Source organism: Hyla sarda, chromosome 8, assembly GCF_029499605.1.
Source record: "Hyla sarda isolate aHylSar1 chromosome 8, aHylSar1.hap1, whole genome shotgun sequence".
NCBI classification, from domain to species: Eukaryota; Metazoa; Chordata; class Amphibia; order Anura; family Hylidae; genus Hyla; species Hyla sarda.
In genome coordinates this window covers 224,078,579-224,105,073 of record NC_079196.1, presented here as the reverse complement: position 1 = coordinate 224,105,073, position 26,495 = coordinate 224,078,579, and the positions used below count along the sequence as shown (strand labels likewise).

Here is a 26,495-nt window from a genome sequence, read left to right as displayed (position 1 = left end):
GGGCTGATCGTGAACACCACGGTGAGACCGCGGTGTCCCGATCAGCTAGGACGCCTAAGGAAGGTCCCCTACGTGCTTCCTCAGCGTCCGATCGGCGATTGACTTCTCCACGCCTGAGATCCAGGCAATAGAAATCAAGCCCCGATAACACTGATCATCTGCTTGTAGTTCAATGCCGATGATCAGTGCTAGGAATCAATGTAATGCATTTTATAGCCCATAGAGGGAGCTATAACATAACAAAAAAAAGTGGGGGAAAAAGTTACTAATGATGAATTAACCCCTTCCCTAATAAAAGTTTCAATCACCCCACTTTTCCCATTTTCAAAAAACAAAAACAAAAAAAACCTGTGTAAATAAAAATAAACATATGTGGTATTGTCGCGTGCGGAAATGTCCGAACTATAAAAATATATAATTAATTAAACTGCACGGTCAATGGTGTACACGCAAAAAAATTCCAATCTCCAAAATGAATAAAAAGCGATCAAAAAGTCCAATCAAAACAAAAATGGTACCAATAAAAAAGTTATAGGGGTCAGAAGATGACAATTTTAAACGTATTCATTTTCCTGCATGTAGTTATGATTTTTTTACAGAGGTAAAACGAAATCAAACCTATATAAGTTTAGTATCATTTTGACCGTATGGACCTACCGTATTTTTCGCCGTATAAGACGCACTTTTTCTTCCCCAAAACTGGGGGGGAAAAGTCGTGCGTCTTATACGGCGAATACACCCCTATCGGGTCGGTCCCTGCGGTCATCAACGGCCGTGACCCGCGGTTAATACAGGATATGACCGATCGCGGTGATGCCGTGTATTAACCCTTCAGATGCGGCGATCAAAGCTGACCACCGCGTCTGAAGCGAAAGTGGGGCTGTTCGGGAACCGCCGCGGTGAAATCGAGGCGTCCCGAACAGCTTACAGGACACTGGGAGGGACCTTACCTGCCTCGTGCTGGGATCCTCTGCATGGCGGCGCTCTCCTTCGCCGTCATCATGTCATCGCGCACGCCATCCCATCATCCAATAGGAGCGGCGTGCGTAGCGACTTGGTGACGGAGAGCGTGGATCCCGGGGAAGAAGACGTCCGGAGCGTCGGGGACACCCCGGGGACGCGGTGACAGCAATGGAGCGACATCCAGGGCAGCGGTGACGGGTCCGGAGCGGCGGGGACACGTGAGTATTACCTCCTGTAGCAGTGGTCTTCAACCTGCGGACCTCCAGATGTTGCAACGGCTGTCCGGGCATGCTGGGAGATGTAGTTTTGCAACATCTGGAGGTCCGCAGGTTGAAGACCACTGTTGGGTGCAGAATCTTTTTTTTCTAGATTTTTCACCTTTAAAATTGGGTGCGTCTTATAGGGCGAAAAATATGGCACAGAAAAAAGAGAAGGTGTCATTTTTACCAAAAAATGCACTGTGTAGAAACGGAAGCCCCCAAAAGTTACAAAATGGCATCTTCAATTTTGTCGCACAATGAATATTTTTTCCGTTTTGCTGTGTATTTTTTGGTAAAATTACTAATTACCAAGAATTAGTCGCGCAAAAATAAGCCATAATATTGAATTTTAGGTTCAAAATTGAAAGGATTATGATTTTTAAAAGATAAGGAGGAAAAAACAAAAATGCAAAAACGGAAAAACCCTCCGTCCTTAAGGGGTTAAACGTATACACATGCAGACCTCATGTCACATATATTACTATGGAATAGGGAATAAGTGAAGGCTCATGTGGCATAAGACCGCTGGGACCTTCTGCAATCTTCTGTATGGGCCTTGGCCTACTAACTGGTCCTTGGCGCTCCGGCTTTTAACTTCCTGGCCACGGCCAAGTGACAGCCCACTCAGCCAATCACTGTCTACGGCGGGACATTAATACGGCCAGTGATTGGCTGAATGGGCTGTCACTTTCCTACGTCCAGGGAGGTGGGGGCCAGAGCGTGCCGAGGGTGGGTAAGTAAGATGGTTCCTGTACAAGAGATCGCTGGGGTCCTAGTGAGCAGACTCCATGCGTTCAGTCACTAGTCCCCTGACTTATCCACAGCTAGGGCCACTAATGCCGAACATCAACAATCGCGCCAATGTCTGGAATTAACCCTGTAGATACTGCAATCAAAGTTGGCTGTGGGATCCAAAAGTGTTAAAATACTGGTGCTGGTCCTTCAGAAGGACTGATCGGGACCTGTGGTGCGATCACAGGGTCACACTCAGCTAATATCACAGCTGGAGGTCCCTCACCTGCCTCATCTTTAGTCTGATAATCTAGTCTGCTTCAGGCAGCTTGTAGTAATGGAGCGCCGATAACACTGATCAATACTGTGCTATGATAGACTTCTATGGCATAGCATTGTGTTCAGTGTTTGCAACTGAAAGATCCAAAAAAAAGAGTGAATAAACGGTTAAAAAAATTTTTTTATAAATGTGAATAAGCCCCTTTACTTAAAAAAGCTTGAAAAATAAATTGCTATAGACAAAAATAACCATGTCGTATCACCACAAGCAGAAATGTCTGAACTATTAACCCCTAAAAGTACTTGTCAAGATCTTGATACATTTTTTAATCCTCCCAGTTCACTCCCCCACATCATGAAAAACCACCCCCACCCTAATTTTTTATTTTAGTTTTTAGTTTTCAACCTTGATATTGCTCTGTATTTTCTGTTCAGTCTCCATCAGATTCACAGACTGGGAAGGGGCGTTCCCCAGCAGGCGTGACATCATCTGAAGCCATACAGGGGAGAACTTCCTCCCTCACTCTGCTACACATAGCCCAGAGCAGTTCAGTGTGAGATGGACTATGATTGGATGAGGCCGCACACACCCTCCTCAGCTCTCTGAACTCTACTTTATGCTCTATACATTGTGCTGAGCTGAGGTCCATCCTGCATTTCCTGACTTTTGTCTCTGCCAGCCTTCTGTAGGAGACAATCTGCAAGGAAAGCAGCAGGACTGGAGCAGAAGGAGGACCCCTGGTGGTCAAACTTTTAGGGTATGTTCACACTGGGTAATTTGAGAGGAATGCCAAAATCTTTTGGAGTAGGACCGATGTCAGGATCGGCAGGCTGGAGGTGGATCCTCTGTGTCAGAGAGGGATTGGCGTGGACCGTGTCGGTGGACCGGTTCTAAGTTGTTACTGGTTTTCACCAGAGCCCGCCGCAAAGCGGGATGGTCTTGCAGCGGCGGTAGCAACCAGGTCGTATCCACCGGCAACGGCTCAACCTCTCTGACTGCTGAGATAGGCGCGGTACAAGGGATTAGACAAGAGGAAGGTCGAACGTAGCAGAAGGTCAGGGCAGGCAGCAAGGATCGTAGTCAAGGGCAACGGCAGGAGGTCTGGAACACAGGCTAGGAACACACAAGGAAACGCCTTCACTTGCACAATGGCAACAAGATCCGGCAAGGAAGTGCAGGGGAAGTGAGGTGATATAGGGAAGTGCACAGGTGAACACACTAATTAAAAACCATGCGCCAATCAGTGGCGCACCGGCCCATTAAATTGCAAAGAACCGGCGCGTGCGCCCTAGGTAGCGGGGCCGCGTGCGCCGGGACAGCACAGACGGAGAGCGAGTCTGGTAAGCGGGTCGGGATGCGCACCGCGAGCGGGCACGTCCCGCATTGCGAATCGCATCCAGGCTAGGGACATTATCGCAGCGCACCCGGTCAGCGGGTCTGACCGGGGCGCTGCGAACAGGTGAGCGCTCCGGGGAGGAGCGGGGACCCGGAGCGCTCGGCGTAACAACCGCAAGGCCCTGCACCATCACTAGGTTCATTCTTTGCACAGATCAAGTTTAGCGACGGAATTCTCCACTGCTTAAATTCCGCAGTGTGAACGAGTCCACAGAAGACCCACTGACACTAATGTTAGGGGTTCACAACGCAGAAATCTGACATGCAACTCCGCAGTGTGAACATACCCTTAGGAGTTATTTTAACACAAAAAGTTACAAAATTTTATTAAGAAGTATATTAGAAAAGTAATTCAAATAGGCTAATCTATAACATATTAATATTTTATTTTACTAATGACAGGTACCATTTAAAGGGATACTCCGCTGCTCAGCGTTTGGAACAAACTGTTCCGAACGCTGGTGTCAGGAGCTCGTCACCTCATAGCTCCGCCCCTCATGATGTCACGTCCTGCCCCTCAATGCAAGTCTATGGGAGGGGGCGTGACAGCCGTCACGCCCCCTGCCATAGACTTGCATTGAGGGGGCGGGTATGACTTCATAAGTGGGTGGGGCTATGACGTCACGAGCTCCTGGCGCCGACTCCAGTATTCGGAACAGTTTGTTCCAAACGCTGAGCAGCGGAGTACCCCTTTAAGGACACAACCACCTTCATTTAGAGCCATATCTCTTTTATGTTTCCATCCACAGACCCATATGAGGGCTTGTTTTTTGTGCGACCAATTGTACTTTGAAATGACACTTTCATTTTACCACAAAATATAATGCAAAACAAACAAAAAATTTTTTGTGGGGAAATTAAAAAGAAACCCGCAATATGGCAACTTTTGGGGATTTGGGTTTTATGCAGTACACTGTGATACAACTGACAGTTAAAACAATAACTATCCTTATGCACTTTTCTATTATTTTACTGCTTTTAAAAAAAATTACGTTTTTTTAACACAATTAGTATGTTTTAAATTGTCTTCTTCTGACCCTTATAATGTTCTCATTTTTACGTATACAGGGCTGTATTGAGTGCTCATTTTTCGCACTGTGATCTTTTGATTTTATTGGTACATTTTTGGGGGGAACTTTGTGTAAATGTGACTTTTTAATCACTTTTTAATTCTTTTTTTGTTATGTTTACACTGTTCACCATACGGGATCATTAACATTATGTTTTAATGTCGTGAATTTAAGCACACAGCGATACCAAATACATTTATTTATTATTTCTTTTACACTTTTTTTTTGTAAAATGGGAAAAAGGGATTAAAAGGGGTACTCCGCCCCTAGACATCTTATCCCTATCCAAAGGGGGGGGCGGCCGTCACACCCCCTCTCATAGACATTAATAGAGGGGGCGTGGCGTAACGTCATGACCATGCCCGCCAGAAGACGGCGTCCTGAACATACTGTTCAGAATGCCACTGTGCTGGACCGGAGATCCCAGCAGCCGGACCCCCGCGATCAGACATCTTATCATTTATCCTTTGGATAGGGTACAAGATGTCTAGGGATGGAGTACACCTTTAATTTTTATTGGGGGAGGGGCTTATTCATGTTAGAAAAAATATATATTTATACATTTTTTTTCTTTTTACTAACTTTTCATTTTTTATGTTCCATAGGGACTATTTATAGCAATCACTAGATTGCTAATACTGTTCAGTGTTCAGTATGCATATGCATAGCACTGATCAGTAATATTGGCAACCTACTTCTCTGGTCTGCCAGAAGGATGAGATGATAACCGGAGCCAGGCAGGAGCTGGTTAGCTGAGTTTCGGCGGCCATCTTTACTCATCCGACCCCACGATTATGCCCGGGTGGTCTGATGAGTCCCCATAGAGCCACAGATGCCGTGACCAGTATTGATCACGACATCTGAAGGGTAAATGGCAGCATCAGCATGACTATAAAGTGATCAGAAAGTCTGGTCTAAACAAAAATGGTACCGATAAAAAACTACTGATCATGCCGCCAAAAATTACCCTCAGACAGCCGCGTATATGGATAAATAAGAGTTATAGGGGTTGGAAGATCCCAATTTTAAGTATAATTATCATCTAAAAAAAAAAAAAAAATTGTAAAATAAAACAAAACCTATATAAATTGATTATCACTGTTACCATATGGACCCACAGAATAAAGATAATGGGAAAGATTTATGAAAACCTGTGTAGAGGAAGAGTGGTGCAGTTGCCCATAGCAACCAATCAGATCACTTCTTTCATTTTTTAAAGAGGCCTGGGAAAAATGAAAGAAGCGATCTGATTGGTTGCTATGGACAACTGCACCGCTCTTCCTCTACACAGGTTTTCATAAACCTCCCCCCAATGTGTCACCGTAACCTTTAACCCCTTAAGGACATGTGCCGTAAATGTACGGCGCTCGCATTATTCCGGCAGCTGTCAGCGGCGATCACGCTGATGTCGGCCATTAACCACTCAGATGCCATGATCAATACTGCCGCGAGGATCAGATCAGCCAAGATGGCGGACGGAGGTCCCCTCACCTTGCTTCCGTCCGTCTCACGGGGTCTTCTGCACTGATCTGCCTTCCAGCAGACCAGAGCAGAAGATCGCCAATAATACTGATCAGTGCTATGACCTATGCATAGCACTGAACAGTATTAGAAATCTAATGATTGCTATAAATAGTTCCCTATGGGGACATAAAAAGTGTAAAATAAATGTAAAAAAGAAGTAAAGGAATTACATTTTTTTTTTTACAAAAAGTTTTAAATAACCCCTTTTCCCCATATTAATACGCAAAAGTGTACAAAAAAAATAAAAATAAATAAACATATTTTGTATCGTCGCGTGCGTCCAAACTATGAAAATATAATGTTAATGATCCCCTACGGCAAACGGCGTAGACGTAAAAAAAAAAAAAAGTCCAAAATGTCAGCTTCTTTGTCACATCAAACTGCAAATTTTTTTTTTTTTATAAAAAGCGATCAAAAAGTCACGTATGCGAAAAAGTGGAACTAAAACAAACTACAGATCATGGCACAAAAAATGAGACCTCACACATCCCTGAATATGGAGAAATAAGAACGTTGTATTTGTCACGATGCCGGCTGGCAGGTAGTGGATCCTCTGTGCCAGAGAGGGATTGGCGTGGACCGTGCTAGTGGACCGGTTCTAAGCCACTACTGGTTTTCACCAGAGCCCGCCGCAAAGCGGGATGGTCTTGCTGCGGCGGTAGTGACCAGGTCGTATCCACTAGCAACGGCTCACCTCTCTGGCTGCTGAAGATAGGCGCGGTACAAGGGAGTAGGCAGAAGCAAGGTCGGACGTAGCAGAAGGTCGGGGCAGGCAGCAAGGATCGTAGTCAGGGGCAACGGCAGAAGGTCTGGAAACACAGGCAAGGAACACACAAGGAACGCTTTCACTGGCACTAAGGCAACAAGATCCGGCAAGGGAGTGCAAGGGAAGTGAGGTAATAAAGGGAAGTGCACAGGTGATTACCCTAATTGGAACCACTGCGCCAATCAGCGGCGCAGTGGCCCTTTAAATCGCAGAGACCCGGCGCGCGCGCGCCCTAGGGAGCGGGGCCGCGCGCGCCGGGACAGAACAGACGGGGAGCGAGTCAGGTAGGGGAGCCGGGGTGCGCATCGCGAGCGGGCGCTACCCGCATCGCGAATCGCATCCCGGCTGGCAGCGGGATCGCAGCGCCCCGGGTCAGAGGACGTGACCGGAGCGCTGCAGCGGAGAGAGAGAAGCGAGCGCTCCGGGGAGGAGCGGGGACCCGGAGCGCTCGGCGTAACAGTACCCCCCCCCTTGGGTCTCCCCCTCTTCTTAGAGCCTGAGAACCTGAGGAGCAGACTTTTGTCTAGGATGTTGTCCTCAGGTTCCCAGGATCTCTCTTCAGGACCACAACCCTCCCAGTCCACTAAAAAAAAATTTTTTCCTCTGACCTTTTTGGCAGCTAAGATTTCCTTGACCGAGAAGACGTCCGAGGAGCCGGAAACAGGAGTGGGAGGAACAGATTTGGGAGAAAAACGGTTGAGGATGAGTGGTTTGAGAAGAGAGACGTGAAAGGCATTAGGGATACGAAGAGAAGGAGGAAGAAGAAGTTTATAAGAGACAGGATTAATTTGACACAAAATCTTGAAAGGACCAAGATAGCGTGGTCCCAACTTGTAGCTAGGGACACGGAAGCGGACATATTTAGCGGAGAGCCATACCTTGTCTCCAGGGGAAAAAACGGGGGGAGCTCTTCTTTTCTTATCCGCGAACCTCTTCATGCGTGAAGAAGCCTGTAAGAGAGAATTTTGGGTCTCTCTCCATATAATGGAAAGGTCACGAGAAATTTCATCCACAGCGGGCAGACCAGAGGGCAAGGGGGTAGGGAGGGGGGGAAGAGGGTGACGGCCGTACACCACGAAAAATGGGGATTTGGAGGAAGATTCAGAGACCCTGAAGTTATACGAGAATTCGGCCCATGGAAGGAGATCTGCCCAGTCATCCTGGCGGGAGGAAACAAAATGTCGCAAATAATCACCCAAGATCTGGTTAATTCTTTCTACTTGTCCATTGGACTGGGGATGATATGCAGAGGAAAAATTTAATTTAATCTTGAGTTGTTTACAGAGAGCCCTCCAGAATTTAGACACGAATTGGACACCTCTATCCGAGACAATCTGCGTAGGCAACCCGTGAAGACGAAAAATGTGTACAAAAAATTGTTTAGCCAACTGAGGCGCAGAAGGAAGACCAGGAAGAGGGATGAAATGTGCCATTTTGGAGAATCGATCAACGACCACCCAAATAACAGTGTTGCCACGGGAAGGGGGTAAATCAGTAATAAAATCCATACCAATCAGAGACCAAGGCTGTTCGGGGACAGGCAGAGGATGAAGAAAACCAGCGGGCTTCTGGCGAGGAGTCTTATCCCGGGCACAGATAGTGCAGGCTCGCACAAAGTCCCCAACATCCGTCTCCAGAGTCGGCCACCAATAGAAGCGGGAGATGAGTTGCACAGATTTCTTGATGCCCGCATGACCTGCGAGATGGGAGGAGTGACCCCATTTGAGGATTCCGAGGCGTTGGCGTGGAGAAACAAAGGTCTTTCCTGGAGGAGTCTGCCTGATGGAGGCAGGAGAAGTGGAGATCAGGCAGTCAGGTGGAATGATGTGTTGCGGAGGGAGATCAACTTCTGAGGCATCCGAGGAACGAGAGAGAGCATCGGCCCTAATGTTCTTATCGGCAGGACGAAAGTGAATCTCAAAATTAAATCGGGCAAAGAACAGAGACCACCGGGCCTGGCGAGGATTCAGCCGTTGGGCAGACTGGAGGTAGGAGAGGTTCTTGTGGTCGGTGTAGATAATAACAGGAAATCTTGATCCCTCCAGCAGATGCCTCCATTCCTCAAGTGCTAATTTAATGGCTAGAAGCTCTCGATCCCCGATGGAGTAGTTCCTCTCCGCTGGAGAGAAGGTCCTAGAGAAAAAACCACAAGTGACAGCATGCCCGGAAGAATTTTTTTGTAGAAGAACAGCTCCAGCTCCCACTGAGGAGGCATCAACCTCCAATAGGAAGGGTTTGGAAGGGTCAGGTCTGGAGAGCACGGGAGCCGAAGAAAAGGCAGACTTGAGTCGTTTAAAGGCGTCTTCTGCTTGGGGAGGCCAGGACTTGGGATCAGCATTTTTTTTGGTTAAAGCCACGATAGGAGCCACAATGGTAGAAAAATGTGGAATAAATTGCCTGTAATAATTGGCGAACCCCAAAAAGCGTTGGATAGCACGGAGTCCGGAGGGGCGTGGCCAATCTAAGACGGCAGAGAGTTTGTCTGGATCCATCTGTAGTCCCTGGCCAGAGACCAAATATCCTAGAAAAGGAAGAGATTGGCATTCAAACAGACATTTCTCAATTTTGGCATAGAGTTGGTTGTCACGAAGTCTCTGAAGAACCATACGGACATGCTGGCGGTGTTCTTCTAGATTGGCAGAAAAAATTAGGATATCGTCCAGATATACAACAACACAGGAGTATAACAGATCACGAAAAATTTCATTGACAAAGTCTTGGAAGACGGCAGGGGCATTGCACAGTCCAAAGGGCATGACCAGATACTCAAAGTGTCCATCTCTGGTGTTAAATGCCGTTTTCCACTCGTCCCCCTCTCTGATGCGGATGAGGTTATAGGCGCCTCTTAAGTCCAATTTAGTGAAGATGTGGGCACCTTGGAGGCGATCAAAGAGTTCAGAGATGAGGGGTAAGGGGTAGCGGTTCTTAACCGTGATTTTATTAAGACCGCGGTAGTCAATGCAAGGACGTAGGGAGCCATCTTTTTTGGACACAAAGAAAAATCCGGCTCCGGCAGGAGAGGAGGATTTACGGATAAAGCCCTTTTTTAGATTCTCCTGGACGTATTCGGACATGGCAAGAGTCTCTGGGGCAGAGAGAGGATAAATTCTGCCCCGGGGTGGAGTAGTGCCCGGGAGGAGGTCGATAGGGCAATCATAAGGCCTGTGAGGAGGTAGAGTCTCAGCTTGTCTTTTGCAGAAAACATCCGCGAAGTCCATATAGGCCTTAGGGAGACCGGTTACTGGAGGAACCACAGAGTTACGGCAAGGGTTACTGGGAACCGGTTTTAGACAGTTCTTGGAACAAGAGGACCCCCAACTCTTGATCTCCCCAGTGGACCAATCCAGGGTTGGGGAATGAAGTTGAAGCCAGGGAAGTCCAAGGAGAATTTCCGAGGTGCAATTGGGGAGGACCAAAAGTTCAATCCTCTCATGATGAGATCCGATGCTCATAAGAAGGGGCTCCGTGCGGAAACGTATGGTACAGTCCAATCTTTCATTATTTACACAATTGATGTAGAGGGGTCTGGCGAGACTGGTCACCGGGATGTTGAACCTGTTGACGAGAGAGGCCAAAACAAAATTTCCTGCAGATCCAGAGTCCAAGAAGGCCACTGTAGAGAAGGAGAAGGCAGAGGCAGACATCCGCACCGGCACAGTAAGACGTGGAGAAGCAGAGTAGACATCAAGGACTGTCTCGCCTTTGTGCGGAGTCAGCGTACGTCTTTCCAGGCGGGGAGGACGGATAGGACAATCCCTCAGGAAGTGTTCGGTACTAGCACAGTACAGGCAGAGGTTCTCCATACGGCGTCGTGTCCTCTCTTGAGGTGTCAGGCGAGACCGGTCGACCTGCATAGCCTCCACGGCGGGAGGCACAGGAACAGATTGCAGGGTACCAGAGGAGAGAGGAGCCGAGGAGACGAAACGCCTCGTGCGAACAGAGTCCATATCTTGGCGGAGTTCCTGACGCCTTTCAGAAAAACGCATGTCAATGCGAGTGGCTAGGTGAATAAGTTCATGTAGATTAGCAGGAATTTCTCGTGCGGCCAGAACATCTTTAATGTTGCTGGATAGGCCTTTTTTGAAGGTCGCGCAGAGGGCCTCATTATTCCAGGACAATTCTGAAGCAAGTGTACGGAATTGTACGGCATACTCGCCAACGGAAGAATTACCCTGGACCAGGTTCAACAGGGCAGTCTCAGCAGAAGAGGCTCGGGCAGGTTCCTCAAAGACACTTCGGATTTCCGAGAAGAAGGAGTGTACAGAGGCAGTGACGGGGTCATTGCGGTCCCAGAGCGGTGTGGCCCATGACAGGGCTTTTCCGGACAGAAGACTGACTACGAAAGCCACCTTAGACCTTTCAGTGGGAAACAGGTCCGACATCATCTCCAGATGCAGGGAACATTGGGAAAGAAAGCCACGGCAAAACTTAGAGTCCCCATCAAATTTATCCGGCAAGGATAGGCGTAGCCCAGGAGCGGCCACTCGCTGCGGAGGAGGTGCAGGAGCTGGCGGAGGAGATGACTGCTGAAGCTGTGGTAGTAACTGTTGTAGCATAACGGTCAGTTGAGACAGCTGTTGGCCTTGTTGCGCTATCTGTTGTGACTGCTGGGCGACCACCGTGGTGAGGTCAGCGACAACTGGCAGAGGAACTTCAGCGGGATCCATGGCCGGATCTACTGTCACGATGCCGGCTGGCAGGTAGTGGATCCTCTGTGCCAGAGAGGGATTGGCGTGGACCGTGCTAGTGGACCGGTTCTAAGCCACTACTGGTTTTCACCAGAGCCCGCCGCAAAGCGGGATGGTCTTGCTGCGGCGGTAGTGACCAGGTCGTATCCACTAGCAACGGCTCACCTCTCTGGCTGCTGAAGATAGGCGCGGTACAAGGGAGTAGGCAGAAGCAAGGTCGGACGTAGCAGAAGGTCGGGGCAGGCAGCAAGGATCGTAGTCAGGGGCAACGGCAGAAGGTCTGGAAACACAGGCAAGGAACACACAAGGAACGCTTTCACTGGCACTAAGGCAACAAGATCCGGCAAGGGAGTGCAAGGGAAGTGAGGTAATAAAGGGAAGTGCACAGGTGATTACCCTAATTGGAACCACTGCGCCAATCAGCGGCGCAGTGGCCCTTTAAATCGCAGAGACCCGGCGCGCGCGCGCCCTAGGGAGCGGGGCCGCGCGCGCCGGGACAGAACAGACGGGGAGCGAGTCAGGTAGGGGAGCCGGGGTGCGCATCGCGAGCGGGCGCTACCCGCATCGCGAATCGCATCCCGGCTGGCAGCGGGATCGCAGCGCCCCGGGTCAGAGGACGTGACCGGAGCGCTGCAGCGGAGAGAGAGAAGCGAGCGCTCCGGGGAGGAGCGGGGACCCGGAGCGCTCGGCGTAACAGTATTGACCCAGAGAATAAAGAAAACATGTCATTTTACCGTAAAGTGTACAGCGTAAAAATAAACCCCCCCAAATTAGCAAAATTATGATTTTCGTAAAAAATTCCTTAAACAAAAAATATTTTTGGGGGTTTACTATACATTTGAAGGTAAAACGAGTGATGTCTGATTACTGTCGATGACGGGGCCGGAGCACTGTGACATCACGGCTCCGCCCCCTCAATGCAAACCTATGGGACGTGGCGTGACAGCTGTCACGCCCCGTCCCATAGGCTTGCATTGAGGGGGCGGAGCCTGACATCACACGGGGGCGGAGCCGTGATGTCACAGTGCTCCGGCCCCGTGATCGACAGTAATCAGAGCTGGAGCGAACGTGCTCCGGGGACTGATTTTAACAGGGTGCGGCGTGCGAGATCACGGGGGTCCCCAGCGGCGGGACCCCCGCGATCAGGCATCTATATTATATATATTATTATATTATAAGTGCACTGCGTATAATACAAATTCCCAAAGTATCGAATTCCCCCCCCACCCCCGCAAATCAGTTTTGGGGGGGCTTCAGGGTAGATTTTGTGGTACAATTGGTCCGGCATTATAAAAAGCCTCATATGGGCCTGTAGGGGAACATTTAAATAGTTGTGGCTCTTAAAAGGTGAGAAGAAATAAACAAAAACGAGAAAGTAAAAATTTCTGCAGTTTTTAAGGGGTTTAACGTATCGCTAGGCGACTGCTGTGGTATAGATGAGACCCAGCTTTAACCTCTTAAAGGGGTACTCCGCTGCTCAGCATTTAGAACAAACTGTTCCGAAGCGCTGGAGCCGGTGTACTGAAGAAAACTGTTCCCTGAAGAGAAATGTTCCCAAGCAGCTGATGGTAAATGCTGAGTCAGAGCTGGTGACATCATAGCCACACCCCTTCATGACATCACGACCCGCCCCCTCAATGCAAATCTATGGGAGGGAGTGTGACTAGCATTGAGTGGGCGGGACCATGGCGCCAGTGTACTGAAGAAAACTGTTCCCTGAAGATTACATGGCTCCAGCGTTCTCCTGCCCATTCCCTGTCACGGAGACACAATACGTGGTGTGAACACTCCCTGACCTGGAGTCTGCTCCATCCTGCAACGTCTGATACTTACATTATGCACCTTATAATGTGTAATGTTTATAAAGTAAAGATCACATAACATGAGACTCGGAGGAGCCAGCGTCCACTGGGGCAAAGTTAATCGTGATCATGTGACACTTATCTTCTAGTCCGCGGAAGAAATTCGCGCAGGAGACTCTCCTCGGGAGCAGTCACGTGATTATCACAGGTCACGTGCCTGCTGTCTTCCCATCTCTGATCAACTCCTCATGTACAAGGGGGCGGAGTCAGTATATATACCGCGGTGGCGGGAGTTGTGAGCCCGCCATTTCCTGTCAGGCGCTGGTAGGCGGCGGTTGAGGTCCCGCTGTGAGGCGGTGAGTGCTGACTGTGTGTATCCGGCTGTGGGAGGGAGGTTCTGCAGCAGCTCAGTGTCACTACACACATCAGTAGGGTTGTCAGGTAACCCCTTACTGCCCGGTATAATGTCAGGTGACCCCCTTCCTGCCCGGGTATAATGTCAGGTGACCCCTTCCTGCCCGGTTATAATGTCAGGTGACCCCTTCCTGCCCGGTATAATGTCAGGTGACCCCCTTCCTGCCCGGTATAATGTCAGGTGACCCCCTTCCTGCCCGGTATAATGTCAGGTGACCCCCTTCCTGCCCGGTATAATGTCAGGTGACCCCCCTTCCTGCCCGGTATAATGTCAGGTGACCCCTTCCTGCCCGGTATAATGTCAGGTGACCCCCCTTCCTGCCCGGTATAATGTCAGGTGACCCCTTCCTGCCCGGGTATAATGTCAGGTGGCCCCCTTCCTGCCCGGTATAATGTCAGGTGACCCCCTTCCTGCCCGGTATAATGTCAGGTGACCCCCTTCCTGCCCGGTATAATGTCAGGTGACCCCCTTCCTGCCCGGTATAATGTCAGGTGACCCCCTTCCTGCCCGGTATAATGTCAGGTGACCCCCTTCCTGCCCGGTATAATGTCAGGTGACCCCCCTTCCGGCCCGGTATAATGTCAGGTGACCCCCTTCCTGCCCGGTATAATGTCAGGTGACCCCCTTCCTGCCCGGTATAATGTCAGGTGACCCCTTCCTGCCCGGTATAATGTCAGGTGACCCCCTTCCTGCCCGGGTATAATGTCAGGTGACCCCTTCCTGCCCGGTTATAATGTCAGGTGACCCCTTCCTGCCCGGTATAATGTCAGGTGACCCCCTTCCTGCCCGGTATAATGTCAGGTGACCCCTTCCTGCCCGGTATAATGTCAGGTGACCCCTTCCTGCCCGGTATAATGTCAGGTGACCCCCTTCCTGCCCGGTATAATGTCAGATGACCCCTTCCTGCCCGGTATAATGTCAGATGACCCCTTCCTGCCCGGTATAATGTCAGGTGACCCCCCTTCCTGCCCGGTATAATGTCAGGTGACCCCCCTTCCTGCCCGGTATAATGTCAGGTGACCCCCCTTCCTGCCCGGTATAATGTCAGGTGACCCCTTCCTGCCCGGGTATAATGTCAGGTGACCCCCTTCCTGCCCGGTATAATGTCAGGTGACCCCCTTCCTGCCCGGTATAATGTCAGGTGACCCCCTTCCTGCCCGGTATAATGTCAGGTGACCCCCTTCCTGCCCGGTATAATGTCAGGTGACCCCCTTCCTGCCCGGTATAATGTCAGGTGACCCCCCTTCCTGCCCGGTATAATGTCAGGTGACCCCCCTTCCTGCCCGGTATAATGTCAGGTGACCCCTTCCTGCCCGGTATATTGTCAGGTGACCCCTTCCTGCCCGGTATAATGTCAGGTGACCCCTTCCTGCCCGGGTATAATGTCAGGTGACCCCCTTCCTGCCCGGGTATAATGTCAGGTGACCCCCTTCCTGCCCGGTATAATGTCAGGTGACCCCCTTCCTGCCCGGGTATAATGCCAGGTGACCCCTTCCTGCCCGGTATAATGTCAGGTGACCCCCTTCCTGCCCGGTATAATGTCAGGTGACCCCCTTCCTGCCCGGTATAATGTCAGGTGACCCCCTTCCTGCCCGGGTATAATGTCAGGTGACCCCTTCCTGCCCGGGTATAATGTCAGGTGACCCCCTTCCTGCCCGGTATAATGTCAGGTGACCCCCTTCCTGCCCGGTATAATGCCAGGTGACCCCTTCCTGCCCTGTATAATGCCAGGTGACCCCCTTCCTGCCCGGTATAATGTCAGGTGACCCCCTTCCTGCCCGTTATAATGTCAGGTGACCCCCTTCCTGCCCGGTATAATGTCAGGTGACCCCCTTCCTGCCCGGTATAATGTCAGGTGACCCCCTTCCTGCCCGGTATAATGCCAGGTGACCCCCTTCCTGCCCGGTATAATGTCAGGTGACCCCCTTCCTGCCCGGTATAATGTCAGGTGACCCCCTTCCTGCCCGGTATAATGTCAGGTGACCCCCTTCCTGCCCGGTATAATGTCAGGTGACCCCCTTCCTGCCCGGTATAATGTCAGGTGACCCCCTTCCTGCCCGGTATAATGTCAGGTGACCCCCTTCCTGCCCGGTATAATGTCAGGTGACCCCCTTCCTGCCCGGTATAATGTCAGGTGACCCCCTTCCTGCCCGGTATAATGTCAGGTGACCCCCTTCCTGCCCGGTATAATGTCAGGTGACCCCCTTCCTGCCCGGTATAATGTCAGGTGACCCCCTTCCTGCCCGGTATAATGTCAGGTGACCCCCTTCCTGCCCGGTATAATGTCAGGTGACCCCTTCCTCTCCGGTATAATGTCAGGTGACCCCCTTCCTGCCCGGTATAATGTCAGGTGACGCACATGTATAGCAGCTGTATGGTCCGGGATCACAGTTACTTCCCATCTCACTGGTGTAACCCTGTAGATGCCATGGTCACTACAACATGTACCGCACTGCTCCCCGGCTGTTGTCACTACTACTCCCAGCATGCCCTGACAGCCTGATTACCTCCATTCTGTCGCACCCTCTGGACACTTTATTGTTCCCCATATGGTGATGAGTTTGGGGGTGGGTGGGGTCTGTTGTACTTTCAATGGCCCCATTTGATAAACCTCCCCCAAAAGGTTTATGATCCCCCCCCCCCCCCCATAGCGCAAACGTTCAAAAAATACTAAATGCCAGAAATGCAGACATTTGGTCACTTCATATATCAGATTTAAAAAAATGAATAAAAAGTGATCAAAAAGTTCCATAAGAACTACAGATAATTGCATAAAAAATTATCCTCATACGGCCCCTTACATGTAAAAATAGTTATAAGGATCAGAATAGGCCAAATTTAAGCACTCATTTTGTTAAAAATGGGACTTTATATATTTTTTTTAAATTAAAGCAGTACAACTATAAATCGGTTATTATTTTATTTGTAATGACCCACAGAATAAAAGTCAGTTTTACCATAAAGTGCACCAATACATTGGAAAAATTATTTTATTTTAAAAAACACTCCCCCACAGCCCTCGTTAACCATTTTATTAAAAGGAAAAAAAATAAACTGTTCATCCGCCGTAATCCATCGAATCCGCCGTAATCCTCTGCATACACGGATCTGAAGTGAGAAGAAAAAAAAAAAACACAAAAAATTGGTGAGGAAATTTTTGGCGCTGTCCGCTGGGGAGAGCGCCCGTAATGCAATGTCTTCCCAAACACAAAGCCTCCATTTGGTGCAAAACTACAACTCCCAGCATGCCCAGACAGCCTTTGGCTGTCTGGGCATGCTGGGAGTTGTAGTTTAGCAACAGCTGGAGTCTCCCTGTCTGTGTAGACACTGGCAGAAGGGTCTGTTCACATTATACAAAACGGACAATGTGAACAGAGCTTCAGACTTACTAGCCTGGCTCCCGTATGTAGCTCCGCCCCCTAATGACATCATCACTAGGGGCGGAGCTACACAGACCCGGTGAGGAAGTTAAGGGGACCTTGTGTTCTGTATACACTATATACAGCTATCTATAGATAGCTTTATATTCTGTATACCGCCCAAAGGGGCTGTAGGAGCAGGGAGTCCTGTCAGTCTGGTGACAGGATTCCCGGCTCCTGTATAGTATACACGGGTTCACTATGCCCCCCCCCCCTGTATACCATACGGCCGGGGGAGGTGAGTAGTGATGCTTTACATCACTCCTCATCTCCTTACACTCTGCGGACCGGGCGCTCAGCATCCGACCCACAGAGTGGTACCAGAAGACAGTGAGAAAACTGCTTCAGGGGACAAAACTGTCTGTTTCCACACACCAGGGAAAACGCCAGAAAAAATGCCAAAATGCAAGGAAAATCTGTGGCAGTTTTCCTGGCCGTTTTTGCTGGTGACAGAAAACCTCAGTGGAATTCTAGCCTAAGGGTGCGTTCACACGCTATTTGTTCTTGCGGGTTTTCCCGCTGCGTATTTGAAAGTGGGCGGGCTCTTCTCGGCTGTCCGTAGCAGATTTTCCGCGGCGGAATTTTCCGCTGCGGAAAATCCGCCGCAGTCCCTACTGACTTCAATTGGGCTTGCGGCAGATTTTCCAAAGCGTTAATTCCTCCGTGGAAAATCTGCTACGGACAGCCGAGAAGAGGCCGCCCACTTTCAAATACGCAGCGGAAAACCCGCAAAAACAAATAGCGTGTGAACGCACCCTTAAGGTGGCAGTTCATATTCCGTATACTGCTTACTTTAGCAGTGGACTACAGAGTTGCAGGCAGTTTCTTGCTATGTACCTGCCAGAATTCAAATGGGGGTTCTCCTTTAACAAGGGCCGGTTATCATCCGAAAGAGTGTTCCTGATATTCGGTCCATGTTCACACTTTGTGGCACTGCCGTGTCTTCACAGTAAATTACTGAGGTAAAAAGATGTTAATGCTAACCAGACTTATTTTTCCGGAGCGCAGAAAGCTGGAATTCTGCTATGTGAATTACCTTGCAGAATCCCATTAACCCCTTAAGGACTTAAAGGGGTATGCCAAGAAAAAAAACTTTTTATATATATCAACTGGCTCCAGAAAGTTAAACAGATTTGTAAATTACTTCTATAAAAAAAAAAAAATCTTAATCCTTTCATTACTTATGAGCTTCTGAATAGAGATGAGCGAACTTACAGTAAATTTGATTCGTCACGAACTTCTCGGCTCGGCAGTTGCTGCCTTTTCCTGCATAAATTAGTTCAGCTTTCAGGTGCTCCGGTGGGCTTTCCTAGGACTGTATCCACCTTTTCCAGCCCACCGGAGCATCGGAAAGCTGAACTAATTTATGCAGGAAAAGTCAGCAACCGCCGAGCCGAGAAGTTCGTGACGAATCAAATTCACTGTAAGTTCGCTTATCTCTACTTCTGAAGTTAAGGTTGTTCTTTTCTGTCTAAGTGCTCTCTGATGACACGTGTCTCGGGAACCGCCCAGTTTAGAAGAGGTTTGCTATGGGGATTTGCTTCTAAACTGGGCGTTTCCTTAGACAGGTGTCATCAGAGAGCACTTAGACAGGAAAGAACAACCTTAACTTCAGAAGCTCATAAGTACTGAAAGGATTAAGATTTTTTAATAGAAGTAATTTACAAATCTGTTTAACTTTCTGGAGCCAGTTGATATACGGTGTATATAAAAAAGTTTTTCCTGGAATACCCCTTTAATTTTATTTTTACATTTTAGTTTTTTCCTCCTCGCCTTCTAAAAATCATAACTCTTTTATATTTTTATCCACAGACTAGTATGAGGGCTTGTTTTTTTGCGCGACCTGTTGTCCTTTATAATGACATCACCCATTTTACCATAAAATGTATGGCGCAACCAGAAAAATACTATTTGTGTTGGGAAATTGAAAAGAAAACCGCAATTTTACAAATCTTGGAAGGTTTTGTTTTCACGCTGTACAATTACGGTACAAATTACGTGTTTTTTATTCTGTGGGTCAATACGATTAAAATGATACCCATGATAACATACTTTTCTATTATTGTACTGCTTTAAAAAAATAGCAAACTTTTTAACCAAATTAGTACGTTTAAAATCCCTCTATTTTGAAGACCTATAACTGTTTCATTTTTTCGTATAAGCGGCGGTTTAAGGGCTCATTTTTTGCGCCCCCGTCCGGACTTTTTATTGATGCCACATGTGCATATATAAAACTTTTTATACAATTTTTTATTTTTTTGGGAATAAAATGTTTTTTTTTTTCGTTTACGCTGTTCACCATAGGGGATCATTAACATTATATTTAATAGTTTGGATATTTACGCACACGGCTATACCAAATATGTTTATTAATTTTTTTTTTAACTCTTTTTGGGGGTAAAATGGGAAAAAGGGACAATTTATATTGGTGGAGGTGATTTTTTTATTTTTCCATTTTTCTACTTTTTCATACTTTTTTTTAAACTTTTTTTTATTTTTACACTTTTTATGTCCCCATAGGGGACTATTTATAGCAATCATTCGATTGCTAATACTGTTCAGTGCTATGCGTAGGTCATCGCACTGATCAGTATTATCGGCTATCTCCTGCTCTGGTCTGCTCGATTTCAGACCAGAGCAGAAGACCCCTGGAGATGGACGGAGGCAGGTGAGGGGACCTCTGTCCGCCATTATGGACGATCGGATCTCTGTGGCAGCGCTGCAGGCGATCCGATCATTCATTTTTAGTGACGTGATCTGTATTGAGGGGTTAATGGCACACATCAGCGCGATCGCTGATGTGCGCCGTTACTGGCGGGTCCCTGGCTGCTGATAGCAGCCGGGACCTGCTGCGCATGACTGATGCTCACGGTCATGTACAGGACGCAAATGTACGTCCTGGTGCGTTAAGTACCACTGTACCAGGACGTACACTTACATCCTGCGTCGTTAAGGGATTAAAGGGTTAATGATGGGCTTAACTGCGACTATCCCGTTATGATGCATGCTCAGCTCCTGAGAGCGTGTCATAGAAGAGGAGCAGGCATAGGGCGTACATGAATACCCTGCGTCCTTATGGAGTTAAAATTGCTCTTTATTGACCCCTATAACTCTTATTTTTCAGCTTACAGGACTATATGAATTTTTTTTTCTGACATATTATGTGACCTAAAATCAGCAATTCTGGTGTGTTTTTTTTATTTTTTTTTAAACAGTCATTAGATTGCATTTACTGTTTGGCGCTATTCCATACAATAGTACTGATTAGTGATATCAATGCTTTCCTAATACAGACTGTAATAACAGAGCGCAGGATCGGTGGCAAGAAGGGTATGCATGGAGACTCCGTCCGCCATTTTAAGTTTTCTAATTATTACAATTTACTTAATATTGCGATTTACTTAATAAGTAAAACGCATTAACTGGTTAACGACCATGGACTTGTATACTTTTCCAATGGCCGTTATCCGGATATGACGCCGACTCGAGCCCGCATCATACCGTCCGGCTCCCAGCTGATTCCTGTAGCTGGGGGTCGGCGTTAATAGCCGACACGGCGTGGTCGGCTATTAACCCTTTAGATCGCCGCTGTCAGCGGCGTCTAAAGGTACCTGTATCCCATCCCTGGTGTGGATCCCCAACCCCCCTCCACCTCCGCAGGGCAATTGCGGGGGGTGGGGGGGGGTGGAGATCCACTGCTGAGGTAGCCTGAGAGCTTACCTCTCCTTCCCTGCCGGCTCCTGTGCATCGAGCGCAGAGCATACAGATCAATGTGGTTTTATGAAATCATATTGATCTGTATGAGGAATCAAATAATTCCTCCTAAAAGTCCCCTAAGGGGACTAAAAGTGTAAAAAATAAAAAATAAAAATTATTAAAAATTATAATTTTTAAAAAAGTTTAAAAACACACATTAACCCCCTCCTTATTAAAAGTTTAAATCACCCCCCTTTTTCCGAAATTCCATATAAAAAATATATAAACATAATAAAAATAAACATGTGGTATCGCCCCCGTGCGTAAATGTCCGAACTATAAAAATATATGGTATGTTTACCCCTTAACGACCACGGACGTAAATGTACGTCCTGGTTAGGCGGTACTTTGCGCACCAGGACGTACATTTACGGCTTGTGTATGACCGCGAGCATCGGAGCGGTGCTCGCATCATACACGGCATGGGATCCGCCGGTAATGGCCGACATCCGCGATCGCGCGGATGTCCTCCATTAACCCCTCAGATGCCGTGATTTGTACAGATCACGGCATCTGCGGCAATGCGCACGATAAAATAGATGATCGGATCGTCTGCGATCCGATCATCTGTAATGGCGGACGGTGGTCCCATCACCTGCCTCCGTCCATCTCCCGACGTCTCCTGCTCTGGTCTGATGTCGAGCAGACCAGAGCAGGAGATAGCCGATAATACTGATCATTGCTTTGTTCTCAGCATAGCACTGAACAGTATTAGCAATCAAATGATTGGTATAGATAGTCCCCTATGGGGACATAAAGTGTTAAAAATAAATAAATGAAAATTGTCCGTTTTTCCCATTTTACCTCCAAAAAGCATACATTTTTTTTTTGATAAACATATTTGGTATTGCGAACTATCAAAATATTATGTTAATGATCACGTACGGTGAACGGCGTAAACGTAAAAAATAAGTAAAAAAAAATGCTGCTTTTTTTTGTCACATTTTTATTAAACAAAAAAATTTATAAAAAATGATATAAAAGTTTTATATATGCAAATGTGGTATCGATAAAAAGTACAGATGACGGCGCAAAAAAATGGAAAAAACAAAAATGCTAAAATAAAATTGGCCTGGTCCTTAAGGTGAAAATGTGCTTGGTCAATGGCGTACGCACAAAAAAATTCCAAAGTCCAAAATAGCATATTTTTGGTCACTTTTTATACCATAATAAAAGGCAATCAAAACAAAAATGGTTCTGATTAAAACTTGAGATCACGGCACAAAAAAATTAGCCCTCATACCACCCCATATGCGGAAAAATATAAAAGTTATAGGGGTCAGAAGATGACAATTTAAAATGTATAAATTTTCGTGCATGCAGTCGTGATTTTTTCCAAAAGTACGACAAAATCAAACCTATACAAGTAGGGGATCATTTTAATCGTATGGACCTACAGAATAAAGATAGTGTCATTTTTACTGAAAAATTTACTGCTTAGAAACGGAAGCCCCCAAAATTTACAAAATGGTGTTTTTTCTTCAATTTTGTCGCACAATGATTTTTTTTCCCATTTCGCCAAAGTTTTTGGGTAAAATGGCTGATGTCATTACAAAGTTGAATTGGTGGCGCAAAAAATAAGCCCTCATATGGATTTTTAGGTGCAAAATTGAAAGGGTTATGATTTTTAAAAAGGTTAGGAGGAAAAAAACGAAAGCGCAAAAACAGAAAAAGCTTGGTCCTTAAGGGGATAAATAAACTTTATCAATTAGGCATCACTGTAATTGTACAGACCTGAAAAGTAAAGGTAAAATCTCCTTTTTACCGCACAGTAAACCACATAAAAACAAAAAGAAAACCCAGATTTGCTGAATTAGGTTTTGTTTCCAACTTCACCCCACAAAATTTTTTTAAATTATATGTTATGGTAAAATGAATGTGGTGATGTAGCAGGTGACAGGCTGGGTGCGGTGATGTAGCAGGTGACAGGCTGGGTGCGGTGATGTAGCAGGCGACAGGCTGGGTGCGGTGATGTAGCAGGCGACAGGCTGGGTGCGGTGATGTAGCAGGCGACAGGCTGGGTGCAGTGATGTAGCAGGCGACAGGCTGGGTGCGGTGATGTAGCAGGCGACAGGCTGGGTGCGGTGATGTAGCAGGCGACAGGCTGGGTGCGGTGATGTAGCAGGCGACAGGCTGGGTGCGGTGATGTAGCAGGTGACAGGCTGGGTGCGGTGATGTAGCAGGCGACAGGCTGGGTGCGGGGATGTAGCAGGTGACAGGCTGGGTGCGGGGATGTAGCAGGTGACAGGCTGGGTGCGGGGATGTAGCAGGTGACAGGCTGGGTGCGGGGATGTAGCAGGCGACAGGCTGGGTGCGGGGATGTAGCAGGCGACAGGCTGGGTGCGGGGATGTAGCAGGCGACAGGCTGGGTGCGGGGATGTAGCAGGCGACAGGCTGGGTGCGGGGATGTAGCAGGCGACAGGCTGGGTGCGGGGATGTAGCAGGCGACAGGCTGGGTGCGGGGATGTAGCAGGCGACAGGCTGGGTGCGGGGATGTAGCAGGCGACAGGCTGGGTGCGGGGATGTAGCAGGCGACAGGCTGGGTGCGGGGATGTAGCAGGCGACAGGCTGGGTGCGGGGATGTAGCAGGCGACAGGCTGGGTGCGGGGATGTAGCAGGCGACAGGCTGGGTGCGGGGATGTAGCAGGCGACAGGCTGGGTGCGGTGATGTAGCAGGCGACAGGCTGGGTGCGGTGATGTAGCAGGTGACAGGCTGGGTGCAGTGATTTAGCAGGCGACAGGCTGGGTGCGGTGGTGCCTGGAGGTCATGAAAATCTGGATTTTATTAATCAGTGTGAAGTGTCTATTGATGGCTTTTTATCTTTCATGTGACAGATCATCTGTGATCAGGAAGAAGTGTGGAGCAGGCAGTGCAGTGAGGCTGCTGGAGAGAAGACAGCGGAGAGGACACTGAGTGACCGCAGGATAAAGTGAGTTCAGACCAAGCACATCAATGGCCTCATGTATGACACCTGCCTCAGAGGAGCCACTGATCAGATTCCACTTTTTTTTCCTTCAATGTAAAGCCACTGCTGCTCCTGTAGGTCTCATACATGGATTGTTACCCTATAAAGATATATTGTCCTCCATTGCAATTATCTGGTGTTTACACAGCAACCGAGTTTCGTGGTGCCAAATTATAAAATTATAATGCAGTCCAGAAACTAAGACATTTCTACTTTTATTACAGAATGGCGTCTGCTGACGTGGAGAATGAGCTGAAGTGCCCCATCTGCCTGAACCTTTATACAGATCCCTTATCTCTGAGATGTGGACACAACTTCTGCCGCTCGTGTATTGTTCAGGTGCTGGACACACAGGACAGGTCTGAAGAATATCTAGAGTGTCCATCCCTGAAGAGACAGAAGCTGGATAATGTAGTGGAGAAAACCAAAATCTTCTGTTCTTACTGTATAAATTCTCCTGTAGCAGCTGTGAAATCCTGTCTGCAGTGCGAGAACTCTCTATGTGATGACCACCTGAAAGTCCACAACAAGACCATGGATCATATCATAGCAGAACCAACAAACTATTTTAGCAGCAAAAAATGTTTCATCCACAAGAAGGTTCTAGAATATTACTGCCTTGACGACGCGGCTTGTCTCTGTGTCTCTTGTGTGGTTGAAAATCACAAGAAACACCAGGTGGAACTTCTAGATGAGGCTTCTGCAGAGAAGAAACTGAGAAAAAATCTGAATAAACTAAATTCACAAAAAGCTGAAATTCAGACAAGAGTTCAGAATCTGCACGACCATCAGAGAAATATCAAGGAGAGAGCTACCGATAAGAGAGAGAACATCAGTAAGTTATTTATGAGCATTAAGGAACAACTGGAAATGGCAGAGAAGAAAGCGCTGAGTGAGATCACCAGACAGGAGGAGAAGATTGTGTCCCAGATATCTGATCTGATCAAGAAGCAGGAAATAGAGGAGGACGAGCTGTCCAGGAAGATGTGTCACCTGGAGGAGATGTGTAATGTCACTGACCCTATAAGACTCCTACAAGAAAGTGACATTACAGTATGTGGTCAAGGAGATGGTGCGGACACAAAGGAAGATGGTGGAAAGATCAAGTCTGAGGATGATTCTCATGTTCAGGTGTCTGATACACAAGTGCAGGATGACAAAACTGACCCAAAAACTGTCCTACACGAATCAGACCAAGAAATGGCCAGTAGTGATGAGAGTGTAGCAACAGAAGCAGCTCCAGTAGGTGACCTTCCTATGATGGCTGATGACCTGAATGAGACGGCTGAGGATCTGGATGAGGTTGTGATCTCAATGATGTTATACCGATCTCTGAGGGATATTATCACCCATGTAACATCACAGCTCGGGTTCTGTGTTCCAGACATATTTCTGGATGTGAACACTGCTGAAGAAAACCTATTTTTGTCAAAAGATCTGAAAACAGTTAAAGATGTCGATAGAGTTCAGAACAGACATAAATCTTCAGGAAGTTTTTTTGATTGCCCACAGGTATTAAGCAGATGTGGACTCTCCTCAGGAAGACACTACTGGGAGGTAGAGTGGAACAAGAAAGGCATATTTTCTGTTGGAATGTCTTATCCAAGTATAAAAAAGAAAGGACGACCTTCTGATATAGCGTATAGTGATAAATCTTGGTGTCTGACCATGGAAGATCGTGAATTCTCCGTGTCTCATAACAGGGTCACTAAAACCTTAGATTCAAACTTAACATGTCCAACACTTGGAGTCTTCTTAGACTACGAGGCCGGGCGTCTGTCCTTCTATGAGATGTGTGACCCCATCAGACACCTACACACCTTCACTGCCTCCTTCACTGAACCCCTACATGCCATCTTCTCTGTGAATTATGGAGCTTCTCTTAAAATAACAGGATGAAGAGGATTAACTCCACATCTCTATAATCAGGATATCTGAGTTACATTGTTGAGGTTCATCAGGCTGCAGTACACAGTTCTGTGCAGCCCTGTTTGTCATTAGGTTGGATTTCTAGTTTTTCTGTTCTCCTAGAGAGAATCTTTCCTGAGTGGTAGAAGGGAGCGGAGCTCTGCTATGCGGAGAGGTGGAAAGGAGCTGAGATCTGCTATGTGGAGAGGTGGAGGCTGTTTATAGCGAGCCAATATCAGCTAACAGTAAGACTTTGTTTTTTGTTTAAAAGTATTACAATCTGTTTCAAAGTTAAAGTAGCAAAACAAAAGAATAAAAAAAATAAAAAATAAACGTAATTTACATTGTGTTCATTTGTGATGTTTGTTTAATTTTACTTTTGGTCTTTGATCTTTGCATAGGAGGAGTTTAGTATAATCCTTCACCTGGAAAATAAAATACTATGTGGATAGATGTCCTGTATATGGAGAGTGATCATCTGCAGGTACTGAATGTTCTAATGGATTGAAACTGAGAGTCACAAGTAGATAAGGATCCACGTGTAGCATGTG

General features: G+C 47.5%; 1 protein-coding gene across 2 annotated transcripts; it reads left to right on the top strand.

The window, feature by feature from the left end:
* Nucleotides 1-13,683: 13,683 nt before the first annotated feature.
* LOC130284399 (E3 ubiquitin/ISG15 ligase TRIM25-like) lies at nt 13,684-26,293 on the top strand. 2 transcript variants are annotated; one of them, XM_056534709.1, is made up of 3 exons: nt 13,684-13,836; nt 23,906-24,000; nt 24,261-26,293. In XM_056534709.1, the coding sequence occupies exon 3, from the start codon at nt 24,262-24,264 to the stop codon at nt 25,933-25,935; it is 1,674 nt and encodes a 557-aa protein (XP_056390684.1). In that variant the 5' UTR covers nt 13,684-13,836; nt 23,906-24,000; nt 24,261; the 3' UTR covers nt 25,936-26,293. The 2 variants fall into 2 exon arrangements, with proteins under 2 accessions (XP_056390684.1, XP_056390685.1); XM_056534710.1 differs by lacking the exon at nt 13,684-13,836 and adding an exon at nt 13,884-13,921.
* Nucleotides 26,294-26,495: the final 202 nt, after the last annotated feature.

Coding starts and splice junctions, on each gene's coding strand:
- LOC130284399 (XM_056534709.1), top strand. CDS start 24,262: ATGGCGTCTGCTGACGTGGAGAATGAGCTGAAGTGCCCCATCTGCCTG.